This window comes from Pocillopora verrucosa, chromosome 4, assembly GCF_036669915.1.
Source record: "Pocillopora verrucosa isolate sample1 chromosome 4, ASM3666991v2, whole genome shotgun sequence".
Classification (NCBI taxonomy): domain Eukaryota; kingdom Metazoa; phylum Cnidaria; class Anthozoa; order Scleractinia; family Pocilloporidae; genus Pocillopora; species Pocillopora verrucosa.
The window spans coordinates 19,691,610-19,707,259 of record NC_089315.1 but is presented as its reverse complement, the minus strand read 5'-3'; the positions used below and the strand labels follow the sequence as shown (position 1 = coordinate 19,707,259).

The 15,650-nt window shown below is 37.7% G+C and overlaps 1 protein-coding gene across 2 annotated transcripts; it reads left to right on the top strand.

Annotated features, from left to right (window-relative positions):
- The first annotated feature begins 2,212 nt into the window (after window positions 1-2,212).
- On the top strand, window positions 2,213-15,160 carry LOC131798813 (RAF proto-oncogene serine/threonine-protein kinase). 2 transcript variants are annotated; one of them, XM_059116474.2, is made up of 16 exons: window positions 2,213-2,329; window positions 2,748-2,824; window positions 4,779-4,821; window positions 5,180-5,266; window positions 5,435-5,508; window positions 5,677-6,372; window positions 8,122-8,176; window positions 9,118-9,154; window positions 9,580-9,665; window positions 10,398-10,565; window positions 10,680-10,776; window positions 11,183-11,307; window positions 11,476-11,610; window positions 11,829-11,955; window positions 12,070-12,153; window positions 12,632-15,160. In XM_059116474.2, exons 3-16 carry the CDS (start codon window positions 4,802-4,804, stop codon window positions 12,725-12,727), a joined length of 1,887 nt encoding a protein of 628 aa, XP_058972457.1. In that variant the 5' UTR covers window positions 2,213-2,329; window positions 2,748-2,824; window positions 4,779-4,801; the 3' UTR covers window positions 12,728-15,160. The 2 variants fall into 2 exon arrangements, with proteins under 2 accessions (XP_058972457.1, XP_066021797.1); XM_066165700.1 differs by lacking the exons at window positions 2,213-2,329; window positions 2,748-2,824 and having other exon boundaries at window positions 4,422-4,821.
- Window positions 15,161-15,650: the final 490 nt, after the last annotated feature.

Below are 15,650 nucleotides of genomic sequence, written 5' to 3'. Positions count from 1 at the left end.
TTTCCTTTCCTCAGATACATCTCTTACGGTATCGGATGTAAATATCGTCAAGCGACTGTTGAGCGAGACACGGCTCGCGACTGTTATACGGCTCTCGCGAATGTGACTTGAGCGCGCGACACTGTTGACGACTTTGACACGACTCCAACGTTCTAATGCACATGTTTTTCCTTATTACACCGGAACCATGTCCTTTTTTTTTTTAACCCTTTATTGTTACACTGGGAATAATCAGCAATCGAGAAAATAAGATAAAGTAACATTTGTAAGTGCAGTCATATTGTATGTCTGCATTCGTTAAGTTACGAATGGATGCATGGACGCCAGTTTTTTCTTTCACAAATGCCAGTTTTCTCGTGCACAACCTTGGCTGCTAGATGGGAAGGGGAGCTCTGAGTTATGTGTAAGTGCTGTCGTTAACTATTGACCTCTGTCAATTGACAATCAAGTTCTGACAGGAGAATAAATTAATTCTCTCTGGATATTAATTATTCCATAGAAGGATTCTTTTTGTATGTCAAATTCTACTGTTACCTCACAAAATATTTTGAACGACTTGGCAGAAACGAGGTGGAGAAAAATAAAACTAAATCGACTATATAAACAAAACAGCGGCTGTGGAAAAAAGATATAAGGAAAAACTGATCAAATAAACATGAAGATTTCCTCGCAAATTGAGTGGTTTAAATGTTACAAGGTAATTTGGTATTATCAACCGAGTTGATAGCGTATAGGAGTTTGAAAGCTGACGTTTCGAGCGTTAGTCCTTCGTCATTCACTCAATTGAAGGGCTATCAGTCAAAACGTCAGCTTTCAGACTCTTAACGGTGGCCAGTTTCCGTTACCAACTCGGTTGATAATATCAAATACCTTGCTATATTCTCCCACCGACGCAGCACCACAGTTTCTTTAGAAACTACCCCCCTTGATTATTATGGTTTGAATGTTGTTTTGTGTTATGTAAACAGATATGGGTCATTGGCAACAGCCCTAGCCAGTTATAGCCGTAGCTATAAATCTATATAACTTTCTCGTTGATTTTCGTTTTATTGATTTTCGTTTCGGTCATAACTGCTATATAGTCATTTCGAGGCAAAACAACAATGTGTCTTCAGAGGCTCTACAAGTATGAACTTGCAGCAATGTAACAATCCACTGGTCAGAGCCCAAAGAAGGTTTCCTCACAAACTTCGCTCCTTTGGCAAATTTGGAAACAGTAAGTATTTAAAGCTAAACAGTTGGAAAAAAGGAGGTTGAAGGGTTTCACAAACAAATTTGTTAAAGAGATTACTCACAAAATGTGTTTCCTGTAAAATAATAAAAGCATTCTGAAACAAATCTTGGTTGAAGCTCAAGAGCCGGCAGCACGTGCTGTGGTCTGGCGCACTCACTGCCTCAGCATTTATTTCCTTTTGCTGACCTCGATAATTCACAGAGACTATTTATACCCGCGGGTGAAAAGGCATTAGAAAGGGGAAAGATCGCATCCAGCATTCGCACGAGATCCCACGACACCCACGAATTGTTTGTTCATTGCGTTACCAATAGTAAGAGCCCCCTTCCATATGTTAAATTTTTGAATAATAGATGGTTGAATCCCGTTGGAAGTGAAACACTGGCTTTCTAATGGACACTCATATTTAAAGGTCGATTAGAAGGTGAGGAAGACATTTTCTTTTTGCGTTATTTGCACTGGTATGTAGTCTCACGCTGCATGTGCATGTGTGTTTGGCACGTTTCTCGTTTTCTCTCTTGGAGACGAAGAAAAATCTACAATCTCTTAAACCAAGCAACGTGCATGTATGCATTGTGGATGGACATTTCCTAAACGGTCTGGCAGTATGTTTATAAAGATTGTTTTTCGATCTTTACTTCCTCCAATCCGAAAAAAAGCGCAAACGCTAAAAAGCACCAAATATTTATCGAGAGAAGTTCCATGAGGCGGAAACAAACAGAGACAAAAATACCATTCCACAGGTGAAGCGGAAAGAAAGGTTTGAATTGTAACAAAAACAATCTCACACTTTCAGGAGGGTAGGGAAGGGTTTTTTTGAAACGTGACACGAGCATGATTAATGATTTGCAAGTGAAACATGTTAGTAATTAGGAGGGAAACGTGTTCCAGAATTAATGATAGGTTACCAACGTCTTCACCTGGAATGCACGTCAAACGTGCATCCTATTTAAAAGCATATAAAGAAAAGCTAGCGATTTTTCTGTGGATTTCCTGAGTTTCTACCCTGAGGTAGAGCTGCTTGTGCAAAGCTGGTCAACGGTGCAGTTGGTGGGATTTCTTTTCCGTGTCAGCTGTGAATCCGACTTAAACAAGGTATCATTTAAATGTCAAGTCGGTTGTTAGCTTTCGCAGTCAATGCAAACACATTTTTCTAAAGGAAGTCAATTACAGGATTTTCTCTCCCTTAGCGAAAATAACGAAATGATCAAAATTATAATGTACAAACAATATAGACACATTGAGACAGAGCCTCCGTAAGAGTGGTCCGGTCCATTTGGCCTGAAATACAGATTTCACTAATTTCTTGTGTGTTACAAGAAGTTCATGTTCTTCCAGTAACGATTCTATTGAGCGCCCGGGCTCTTATTTACTTATTGGTAATTTCCAAAAATGATAAAGGAGGGTGATAACAAGATGACTATGAATTTCGGTTTTTTTAATTTTTTTTATTTTTGAGTATTTCACATTGAGTATTTTACGTTGAGTATTTCACGTTTCTCATGGACTTTAGAACCAAGGGCGTTAAAATACAGAATTTTGTGGGAAGTTCTACGCCCTTTGTCTTCACCAGTGAATGATATAACAAAGGTAAGTAACTTCCTCCTGCTGAATAATGCATGAATTTTTATTATGATAATCAAATGACGAGACATCCATCCTAAATTATTATTCCGCTATTAAAACAATCAATATTTATACAAAAAGAAGACATACAAACAAACCTAAATTCCACAGACTCACTAGTATCATGTCCAGATGAAGAGGCGATAAAGCTTTTAGTCTTACATTCATTTTGCTGTAGGCGGAAATTAGTATGCAATGATTGAGTGATCGGGTTAATTAGCACTTTATTCAAGTCCCACGTGTCTTATTCATAAGTTTCTTCAGAGTACGGATCAAGGCTTCATGAAAGGACTTACTTCTCTTGAATAGAAATTATGGAGTGCATGGTGGGCGAATCAACTTACTGTGGTCGCACTCTTTTATCCAAAGCAAAAATATTTTTGCGAATTGTTGGTTTCCTTAGCTCTTTCAAAAACGCTCGGAATGTACAGCACTCAGAAAGCGACACCCAGCCAGGATATCTAGCTTTGCATCAAACATGAATTAAAATTATTTAGAGAGACGATAGAGAGATTCCTAAGGTTCTGTTTTCTACAGATTTCGATGAATTTGGCTGTACGATTGAAAATGATCCGGCTCGAAATGAATATTTCCATGTTTAAGGTTGCTAAAAGTTGAACCGCCAGAAAAATGGTAAAAATTCTATTAAGACTCTTGCTGATGATCAGCTTTCTGTTGCTCTGTCTTATAAAAGAGAATGAACGTTAAGCTAAAACTTTTTCTTTGGACATGCTTCAGCAAAGCGGGAATAAAACATGAGGAAAGACGGGTACGAGAGCGTTAAAATTTGATTTAATTGGTCACCACGTTTTAAGTTAAAATGTAGGCGAGCCAAAGATGTCTATGACTTTTCTAGCCTTTACTGGAATGAAATGGGGATATCAAGTCAACTAAAATGGTGTTTTTCATTTACGCTTCACTTTTAGTTACGTAACGTGGCTGGCTGCTAAGTGGTTAAGTTGGTCCAGCATGATATAATTGTATTTTTATTTTGTAACTTTTAGACGCACATGCACTAAAAAACCGATTAAAGCTATTTCATTTTCACATGATTTGCATTAAAGTTGCGTTTTTCAGTCTGGTTGGTTCGGCTACTTGAAGAAACCACACTGATTGTTATTGAGTCTTTCTGCGCTCGACCATTACTTGACGGGCCGTTTTAATCTTTCGATCCCTTTTATTTCCTGAGAACTATATAAGAGTTTTCACTTCAGAACTTCTTGCAAAAACTAAAAAAAAATTTAATTTAAAAAAATTTTTTAAAAATCCTCGATTTGAAAGTATGGGAGTACAATTTGTGTTAGAGCCAGCGAATTCATTGCTTCGAGAATTAAACTGCTTATCTCAATAACAACGCATGATAAATTTGTGCTTTTGAAAATGAGTCAAAGAACGCGTTTTGATGATAAAACTAGTAATGAGAAGAACGGAATTTATTCAAGGTAAGTAAGGGATTTTCTCATATATATTTCTTACTCTGTTCTTTTATGTAAAGTCTATTCTATCGGATCCCATTATCCAATTCATGGCGACTTATTTTACATATCTAGTTGTCGTTCTTGTCTTTGTTTTGTTCTAACGCCTAGAGATGGAAACCAACGAAAGAAGTGATTTAAAAGGGAGGAATTAAGTATCTGGTTATTTTGTTTAGAGCGGCGGGCCGATCTCCTTGTTTTCGAAGACGTGCAGCATTCATGCAATGAGCATAATTCCTCACTGATGTTTATAGAGACGTTTCTCCTCATTGGCCAGTCCTTGGCAGCTGGAGATCACATATTATTTGCTATTATTTGCATATTCACAGTTTGGGAGGCAAGGTATAGACGCACTACAGCGCAAACTAGAGCAAAGCTCGTAGGTTTTCAAGCGAAAGTGTTGGCTTCACTCACACTTGACGATGTCTTTTTACAATCCTCAGCAAGCAGAAATCTGAGCTAGAGAATGCAAGTCGACGTTCACAGGTTAGAATCAAAGCAAGAGTTTCAGGGATACTGTGATCAAAACAATTACCACAGAGATTGTGTTGATTTTTCGACCGTACAGCATTAAATTGGTTTTAGCAAAAAATGTTCAATGAAAAAGCGGACATTGCAAAAATTGTCAAGGTCCTCTTTCCGTGGAATTGCCCTTCAATTTTTCCATCAGGGGTGGCTATATTTTTCGGGAATAGATTTCGCAGTTGCGGATGGAAATGCCCAATAGTTTTATTAAAGTTGAGCGGCGGAAGGTTTTCATTGTCATGAACACGCACCTGCTCAGAGTTAGGAGTGAAATTCAATTTGTGTCATCTAAGTCTGCTTTTTGTCTTCTACTTTGCAGTTTTTCACGGAAAATTCTCTGTCGAAGCCATTGCGACAGTTGCAAAAAAGTCATCCGATTTCTTGGGGTGCGTTGCCAGGATTGCAGGTTGGTAGAAGCTTGAGGATTTAACCAGCAATGACCTGACTGTAAAACTACTCACTATCTATGAATAGTAATGTGTATACAGAGCACAACTGACTTGACAGTCTTTCTGTTCTGTGTTTAAATGTTCAGGCGAGAACGAATATCTTCAAATATCTCTCTGATTTATAGGTTGAAATATCACCAACATTGCTCGACATCTCTTTCAGCGGAGAGCGATCGTCGATGCCGAAAACATCATGCCGGTAAGAGAAAGACAAAATATAACTTTTAAGGTGTAATTAATATTTATTTTAACTCGACAAATTCTTTTCCTTCCAGTTCATGTGTATGAATTAATAGTTTCCCAGCGTATGGATGGTTTTGTTTTGTAATGAATTTCAATTTTTTTCTCTTACTTAATGGCTATTCAGGAAAAACAAGAGCTAACCGATTTTGGCGAAAAAGGCAGAATGCTTGTGGGAAGTGGTCATTACATCACGTCACCCTGGAACAACTCGCTCGGAAAGGAACACAACAAACAATTGTACCCTTAAGTGCTAAAGGTAAAATCCGACAAAAACTTATCAATGGACTATACGAGTCCTTCTGTTACAGCCCGAGGCATGCTCTCGATTTTCGACCGAATAACTCGGATGAATTACAAGGGACACCGCTCACGGTAACAATTGAGCGACATCCTTCACCGGAAAGGTATTACCCTTCACGAATTTGTGAAAACCTGACCACAATAGACCAAGACGACGCGGTTAACGAAAATCTCTTGGCAAGCTCCAACTGGCACCGTGCAAACTCTTGGTCAACATCAGCTAGTTGTGCATATTCTTCCGGCTATTCGTCTGCGAATACATCGTGTCCTTCTTCAGCTAATTCACACCGCAGTACCTCGCCTACACCAGATTTTTCCAACATTAAACTTTTAAGCGCAACTTTAGAGGATTACAACGGTGAAAATAACAGTTTTTCAGAGGATGGTGGTCTAGGGATTGGTACTGACGATGTGGATTTAGGAGATGAGTATTTAACAGAACCTTGCGATTTTTTTGCTACTTGGCCTCAAAAGAACAGAATGCAAGACAAGCAAAGAGTCAACAAGCGAATATTTTCCGGTAAGTTGTGTCTACATGTTTACCGTTCACATTGAAACTTCGCGTTTTGCCAAGGGCATCTCAGGAAGAGAGGTTTCTTTCGCGGAAAATTTAACTGGAGAACTAGAAAAGCCGGCGTGTATGCGATATTAGCAGTATCAACTTGTTTTAGTTTATCATTATCCAACATGACAAAGCTGAAGTACTGAGTATCGGCGACGATACAAGCAAGGAACTCCTTAATTTTAAATGCCAAACTTAGATGAAGTCTCTGCTGACAGAAAAAATAGCTAAGTACACAAAATATCAGTTTCACTTCAATCACGTTTGTGATTCTTCATGAATATGTATTCAGTAGTGTGCGCTCGCGTAGTCAATATTATTGATGATGATTTTCCTGTTGTGATCGCCGTCGATCTAAGTTGCCCACCTGTTTGTTCTTTTATCATTTCATCCGCCCTTCGGGGGCGAAAACTGAGCAAAAACCTGACTCATTTGATCATGACCTATGGACTTGAATTAAATATCATTCGCTACATGCAGCAGCCATGAGACACGATTCGCCGTAAAGTATCTTCAGTGTCGCTTACTGAAACATGGAAACCTACAATGTTGATATATTTTTACACGGGAGTGTTTTTTCGTTAAAATCGACTGGACTTCCTAAAAATTACCGGTTCTGGAAAGAAATTCTTATAGCAGTATCAAATCAGTAGTTTATCTCGGTAGCGCTAATGCAAGTTTGGAATCGTCTCGGGATTAATTGCTCATGGTTGGATGATAGCATTCAATAAGCCTCGCAAAACCAGCTTCAGATGAAAAGTTTCTGGAGCCTCTTGTGTTTTTAATTCCAACCCAATTCAACTGAATTTTAATCGTTGCGTGTTCATAGCTCTAAGAGCTATGAACACTATTATTCCCTCAGAGCTCAGTTAAAAAAAAGTTGGGAATTTAAGAGGGCGAATTTGTAGATCAGATTTTTTTCCTGCCATATTTTTGACCCTATAGTCACGGAAAACCTGCTTAGTACTTCTAAAAATTTTTTTCAATGATCAGAAGTCAAATGGAAGTCTATTCACTTCCGCTGGCCTGAGGAAGGATATGAAATTAACAAGTAAAGCGACAAATTTTTTCTGAAATGATTCTTTGATCTGATCAAAATATTTTAAGGCCCTCTTAAAACCCAGCGAATGAATTCGAAGCTGACTATGGGTTGTGCTTGTTATTATCTTTTAACTAAGACATTAAATTTAAAAGACAAAAAATCTTACTGCTTCAGGGACACGTTCGGTAATGCAAATGCGGAGGACTTTGTTTAGTCTCTATGAATATGCTGTTTTTATTTTTCTTGTTTGGCGAAAATCCCCCGGAAAAAATGTTCAATGAAACTGGTGTTATCTTCATTTGTATGACAAGAATCCCCCAGAACATGTTGTGGTCTAAAGCTGTAGTTCGAGAAATTTACTCAGCTTGATGTCCAACTTGTCGATTTTAATGCGCACACCAGTTGGATGAAGATTAACTAGCATTTTATAACTGCTGACGTAAAATGATTATGACGTATAGATAAGCCTTTTTTTTTCCCGTTTTCCATTTAGACAATTTACTGAGAGTGAATGCTACCTTATGAATTAGAAATCTGCGCTATTTCACATTTTTACCTTGTCGTTTTCAAAAGACACGTCAATAAAGTTATCGCATTTCTTCGAATTGCAATTAATAATGCATGCTGTCTGTCTCTCATTAATGCACCAATTTATTTTTCTGCAGCTGATGACTTCCAGGCATTTAGGTATCACGAACCACTGCCCACGGTAAATAAAAGGTAAGACTGGATCTCTTCACAGATCACGTACAACCAATTAACTGCTAAAGGATGCACAAAAAAAAAAAAAAAGGAAAGAAGGAAGAAAAAATTCGTACCTCAAGGTTTAAGGTAAATTAGATACCACTATTTCGGAAATGATTTTATCTTGTAAGTCTCGAAAAGGAGAATAGAAAAAAAAACGAAAGAACAAAGCGATTTTCAATTTTTTTTTCCTTTTGAAGCTTACTTTTACATATATTAAGTTACTGTTGCGCAATAAATTGAAAAATGCGATTATAAATGTTTAGAGGTATTTCTAGCATTTTAAATTCCTCGCGCGGGACTTTATTTTTTTTCTTTGCTTTATAAAGGCTTTAGATTAATATTTTGATGAATGACAGGATATAAAATGAAAGGAAACCAAAAAAGCATCCACCCTCTATGTAAAGATCTATTTTTAGCCGTCTTTAATTGAATTCGAGCTGAATTCAAATCGTATGTTTAGTGAGTGTCATATTTTGGACATGAAAGCAGGACTTTGTCAATTCTTGCGAAAGCGGACGCGGTCCAAGATGAACAAGAAGATAAAATTACAGTTGAATACACGCATCAGTTCCTTAAACATGCTGCAGATTCTCCACTGTTTCCGGAAAAAATCTAAGTCCCAAGCGAGTTTGGCCTACGAGCTGATTACGGATAGGTGCCACATGTGATTAGTAACATTCATATTTAGTAGTCTTAATGCAAAAAGTTGTCTGGACTGCCAGACGACGCAAGCAATATGCACTTCATTTCAGAGGTGTTTTCTCAGTCAGATATTATGACACACGCATCGGAAGCATTCTGGCTTTCATTTAAAACATTCTGCAATGCATCTTCCGAGTAATGTGTCTGGTACGATAAGTGACGGTAAATTTTATAAGCCTTACTGAATATTTTCTATTGAATCTTCTTTACAGCTTGAAAAGAGATGAGCAGGATGAAGAGGATATCAAGGTAGGGAACTTTTTTGCAGCATCTAACGTTGCAACGTTATTGTGTTTTCCAGCTAACTAATGTCGAGCACGATTGCATGGGGAATGTGTAACGTTCACGCTACATGCTCCTCCTCTCCCAACCCTCCTTCTCCAATTCTTTCGGCGCCGCCCCAAATTTAACCCAAAACACCCATGCAAGACTATTTCCGTATGCAGATCGAACGTTATGAATGTAAGTTTGCTTACATGTATGATGCCTAGAGAAATATTTTGACTTTGAGCTCGAGAATCAGGTACAAGACTAGTAAGTGACAACAACTTTGGGCGCAGAAGTGAACTTGGTGTCTTCGTCTTCAAATGCAATAGCAAGTTAAGGATAACTTAAGATCATATTTGTTCTTCTGACCTCTTTTTTACATGAACCTTCTCTAATCCTTCTTTCAGAAATCTCTTCGAGAATGGAGCATCCCTTACTCAGACTTACAGTTTGGGGAAATAGTGGGTGTCAGCCCCAAAGGATATGTTTACAAGTGAGCATTCTATCGACATTAGTATAGGTGATAACATGATTTCCAGTGCAATTTGGTGTTAATAAACAGGAGTAAATTTTTCAAATACAAAAAAATTGCACGAGCTCGTGTAGTCTTTAAAATAATGACAAGTGTTCATTGACGCCAAATTGCAAGAGAAAACATGTTATTACTAGTTAATAATGTACATGAAAAAACATCACAGAAAGTCAACATAGACGAGATTTCGAAAGCTCTATTTGTAATTTGCACTCGTGTTACAACTTTAAAATCGAGGATGTGACTTGTGAGTGCACTTTTTTTGGCCAGTCAAAAGCGCGTAATTCCTTCAGGTTCATTATTAACGATAAATTTCTTTGTACACTGTTGGAGTTTACGGCTTTTTTTTTTTTTTTTTACAAAAAATTACTTTGAGGAATTGTGATAACAATCAGCTGTGGCAAAGAAAGATGCGACAGCTCTTGCAGGCCTTTAAAAACAATTTCTAGTTTGTTGACGCCTCAAATTTTTTATTATGTCAAAAAGAGATGCCATCCTTAGCTTAATAGATTAACCTGCACCGGTGTAGAAAACAACATTCCTCAAATCCACCTTATTAACTAAAAAAGTGCCAGTTTTGGGAATACTTTGTAATGAGAATGGGAAGAAGGTTTAAATATTGAAAACTCTTTTGTTGTAAAGTTAGCCTCAAATCTTTATTCCGTTTTATTTACTTGAAAATTTGTTTTTCAGGGGGAGATGGCATGGGGACATCATGATTCACACGCGGCGGAGGTCAACGAAAGAAGACGTCGAGGAATTCCTTAAAGAAGTGTCTGTGTTGAGTATGATCAGACATGAAAATGTTGTTCTCTTCATGGGCGCGTGTCTTGAACCACCCAACCTTGCAGTCATCACCAGGTACACATTTTTTGCTGTCTGTCTTCTTGAATATTCATACGAATTGTTAGTAAAAATCGATATTCAATACGGGGAAAACCAATGTTTTAAATGCATTGTTATCTTTGTTTCCAGTGTAAGAAGAGGTTTATCACTCTACAACCATCTTCATGTGCGGCAGGATTTGTTCTCATGGCAGTTTAAGATTTCTATTGCGAAGCAAATAGCACAGGTTTGTGTCCACAATTCAGTGAATCTTCAAAATTAGTTCACTTTAGTTGAGGTAAATCTTCTGTTAAGTGCGCTTAGATTACACAGCTGCGCTCCAGAAGAATTTGATTTTTAGTACTATTTGACTGACACCGATGGAAATCGAAAAAAAATCAACCTTAAAATTAAGGTTGATTTCAAAATGCGCCAGAATTCTACTTTGAAAATCAACCTTAATTTAAAGGTTGACTTGAAATCAATGCACCAGAACCGGCTTTTTATAAATACTATTCCTACTGGGAACTTTCCGTAGGTCTCGAAAACGCCATTGTTTTTTTTGTCAACCGACGCCGTTCCCTTAGATCAGGTATTAGGTTTGTTTCTGATCACTTGACTGGGCCATCGCTATTTTTCAAAATTTTTTGCAGGGTATGAGCTATCTTCATGCAAAAGGCATCGTTCTCCCGGCCCTTACCACCATGAACGTGTTTCTAGAGTCCAAAGTCAAGCTCTGTGTTTCAGGATATTGCAACAGGACAACACGAGTTGAAAGGTAAAGGAAACCGTTTTATCTGAAGCACTAGAGAGCTTATTCCCGAGTAATAAAATAAACAAACTTGCATTGGTCTGAAGTTAAGATGGGAGAGAGCCAACATTACTCTAGTCTATTATTTACGCCGTTCCCAGTCTATTACTAAAGCAACGCTTTTTGTTATTTCAGGGAGGGATATGCCAGCATACCACAAGGACACCTGACATACCTGGCTCCAGAGCTCATGCGCACACTTTCAAGGAAAGGCTGTGTTTTATCCACAGAGGAAAAGAACTCTGACTGGTCAAACGTGTATGCGTATAGGTACGTTTCCTAAAATTTGAAACAGAAAATAAGGGCCTTAGCTTGAGTTATTTGCTCGGGGGAAAATTTTTTGGCACTTCAAAAGCTATAGTCATCTTAAGGGTTACGATATATGATATACGATATCGCTTATGATAGCGACCCAAACATACTTACGAACACTCAAAAGGGTTGCAATTTGAGCTAAATTGTTTGTTAAAAAATGCCATGTTTTATAGCACGATCCTGTACGAGATTTTAACTGGCAGATGGCCCTTAAACTTCCCAACACATTCCATCATATGGATGATCGGCAAAGGAAAACAAGAAAGCGTTGCACATCTACAGTGCCCGGAATCCTTCAAGGTCAGTTGAACGACTAAAAAGCCATGATCATCAGTTTCCGCTTTACCTCTGTTTTTGTGTGATTAAAACATAGAAGTGTTTTTCACCACTCACCTTAATTTTCATTCTTTCCAGAAACTTATAAAAGACTGTTGGAGTAACAACCCTAAAAGCCGACCGGAATTCAGCCGGATCGCTGAGTTTCTTCAGCAACAGAACGTGCGTGTTATCGGTTACATCGCAGTAACTGACTCTAATAACTTCTTTGGCATCTGACACTTGGGATAAATACATTTCACTGGGATTCTGATTATGTTATCTCTTCCTTGATACGATCGTCGGGCTTTGTATCTCAGTTTGATCGACCTTTTTTTCAGAAACCGCTTCTTAAAGCTAATTTTTCTTTATTGCTATGTGGCTCTATACCATACAAGATACTGATGATAATTGATAAAATTCACGAAAGTAGAAAGCAATCCGTGCATTTTTAAAGATATTTATGGTTACTTTTGAGTAGTCAACGATTAACTGATATCCATTTACATTCAACGATTAGCCTGGTCAGGACTGAAAATCAGAGATAAAATTAAACTGACACTCCGAACCCATGCACCACAATTCATGCAACAACACCACATAACACCATGATTGATTCTTCGAGCTAATCTTTTTTTCTTTTTTTTTTTTTTTTTCACAGGTCCCTCCAGAGCTTGCTCGTAGAAGAATCAGCTTCTCGGAGCCGGAAAAAATGAACTTTGTTGGCCGTAAGATGAATACGTTATCTATAAAGTAATTCCTGCTGCCAAACATGTCGGCATCATTTGGCCAAATAGCCGCAGTGATTATGCTTTAAAATGATCACTTCGAGCAAGTTTCCCACAGCATACTTCCATACGTATTTGAAAAGGTGAAATGCTGTTGGAAGCGTTCGACAATAACTTAGGCCAATAGTTATTGTTCTTGCGAGATGAAGAGCTTTCGGCATATTTGTAAAATACTGAGTGGTGTTTCAACTCAGGGGGTTACCGTGCATGGGACATCCTCGCTGCTTCATCGATAATAGAACACTCCACGAATATTTTGGCCAGTAAAAATTATTTGTAGACGATAATCATGGGTGCTCCCAAAGTTTTCAGATTACCTTCGTTTGAAATTCAGTTTTTTTATCTTCATACCTTTTCATGTTCAAACTTTCTGGGGCTGAACAATCAGAGAAAACTAAGAGTCTTGTAAATTCAAAGCTATTAGGCCAAAGCAGGTGCCTCTATGTTTAAGCGACAAGTTTACATTTGATAAAGAAAAAGCAAAAAGAAATAATAGCGCATACCGTATATGCCTTTGCTCCAAGCACGAAGACAGCTGTCGCTACAAAAACAATGATTTGTGATTTATATGTGATATTTTTTAACTTATATCGGGGTATTTTAGTAAGAAAAACAACTAATAAGCATCAAAAGGTCTATAAAAAGGGCTGATCATTAGAATCGATTGAACTACTGAAATCAAAAGATTTGTTTTGACACATCAGTACGTAGAGAATACTTTCATCTTTTATACTTTATTTGATATTGACCGGCATTGTTGCCTTTGCATTACTATTGTAGTTTTGTATATTTTATGAAAGTTTAATTCTTTTTATCTTTATGTCCACGAGGCGAACTTCGCCCTGTGTAACGCACACATTTTTTCGTATTGACGGCCCCTCTGTAGCTCTAGGGAAGGAATAAAATGGTAGAACCTTGAAAGTATCAGCAGAAAAAAAACTTGGATTATCCAATGAAATGTTTTGAATACATATTCAGTGCTTTACTTGCGAGGTTCAACATTATGATACTGTTCCACCAGCATCATTGGTGGCCATAGCATTTAAACTAATGCAGTTTGATTCAAGTTTATCGCGATAAGTTACTGACCGGTTCGTATCAAAGCTGCATCAGGCGCTCAAGTCTTAGTTTGTGGCAAACCCTACTGTTTCTGTTAACAAAGTGAGTTAAAACTTTGAGGCACAAGAGAAACGGGTGACCCAGGTAAGGGGAGGTTGAACAGAAATTTTGCGATATGTTCCCTATATGTCCTAAACCAAAGATTCACACGGCAGTGTTTAGTGGGACTCGTGTCTAAGGGAATCATTTTTACTCAAATGCAAAAATATTTTTATCGGTTGTAACTTCGTCCAACATTTGAGAACATGTTTTTTTTATACAGGTACTATTATTACTTTTTAAATTTTGTGGGGGGATCGTGTAGTGACTTCATCCAACAATTGAGAGCATGTTTTTTTATGGTACATTTTTTTCTTTAGGATGCAAATTTAGCACTTTTTAAATTTTGTAGGGTATCGTTTATAGCGACGCAAGGTTCTGTCTCACTTCCCCATGGGGTTTCTCCGTGTATTGATATTTTTCGGGCGGCTTCCCACCTCCCCTTAGAGGTAGGTCAAGTTCACTGAGTTTCTAAAAGACGTTGAATAAAGGGATTAATTTTTGTTTGTTGTACTGATCTCAAGTGCTGGCCACTTGATAAAACTTCTCCGACTTGCAGGCAATGAAAGAGAACTTGATCAACCAACAAACAAACAACATATGAAGAAACAAGATATGATTAAGTTATAGGATGAGCGACAATTGATAGTTGAAAATGTTATCGCTATTATCCTCTTCTCTTGATTAGCTATTCTTCTTGTGCTGGAATCGCATAGGGTGGGGTAGGGTTTGGGGTACACTGCTGATATAAAAGTGACGGGGATGTGAAGAAATATCGATGCAACATTCTCAGGCCTTGTTGTAACGTCTTACTCGTAATGAACCGGTTTGGACTGAACGAAATAGCGATGGTACAGAGTTGAATGGCTGCGTTTGAAGTGATCCTTTTTGAAGTAAGGAATTCGTGTTTTTGAAAACAATCTTCATTTGTTTCTCCGTCACTTTGACTTCTCAGTTTTGTTAAAGAAATAGTTGAATAGCAGGACGTGATGTTTACTATGTAAACTTTGATTGAAAATCAATCTCAAGTAAGCTGTTACATCGCCGAAAACATATTTTGTTGTCGTTTTCGGCTGGTTTACGAATTTCAGTTTTATTTCTTTGACACTTTTTGCATATATCAGATCAGCTTCTTTTCTCGTGAATGCATGACGATTGTGGACATGTGTAACTGATTTATTGAGTAACTGGTTAATTGAAAGCCTGAAATTATTGTATAAAGAAATCTTAAATAAAAAGTTTGAAAGGAGGACTGTCTTGTCTTAACTTTACTTCACACATGCATAGATCTACCTTAGAGAGACACATTATGGTTCATACGTCTTTAAGATTTTACTATCAGTTAAACTGTGCTCTTGGGACTCTTTCGGATTGATAAATCTCAAACAAGTGATGTCAGTATTCTGCACTTAACATGGAAAGTTTAGAAACTATCTTTCAAATGGATTTACAGCTCCTCCTCCTCAGTCCGGCGCCCCTTCTCTTCTAACGGTAATTGGGATTTTGTCACAGCATCCTCTTGAAAGCAAAAATAATGAGACACGTGAATTACTTTGTTTCGTTTGATTTAGAAGAACACGATCTATTTACAATGTATTCACTGTGTTAAGAAAAAAGACTAAGTTTATAGCTCCAGTTGTGCTTCGAAGACCTGAACAAGTGAGTAAAGAAGGAATTCCTTCCGTAACCTTCTATGGTTCGTTTTCGAAGTCGACCTTAAGTTCAGTGCAAAAC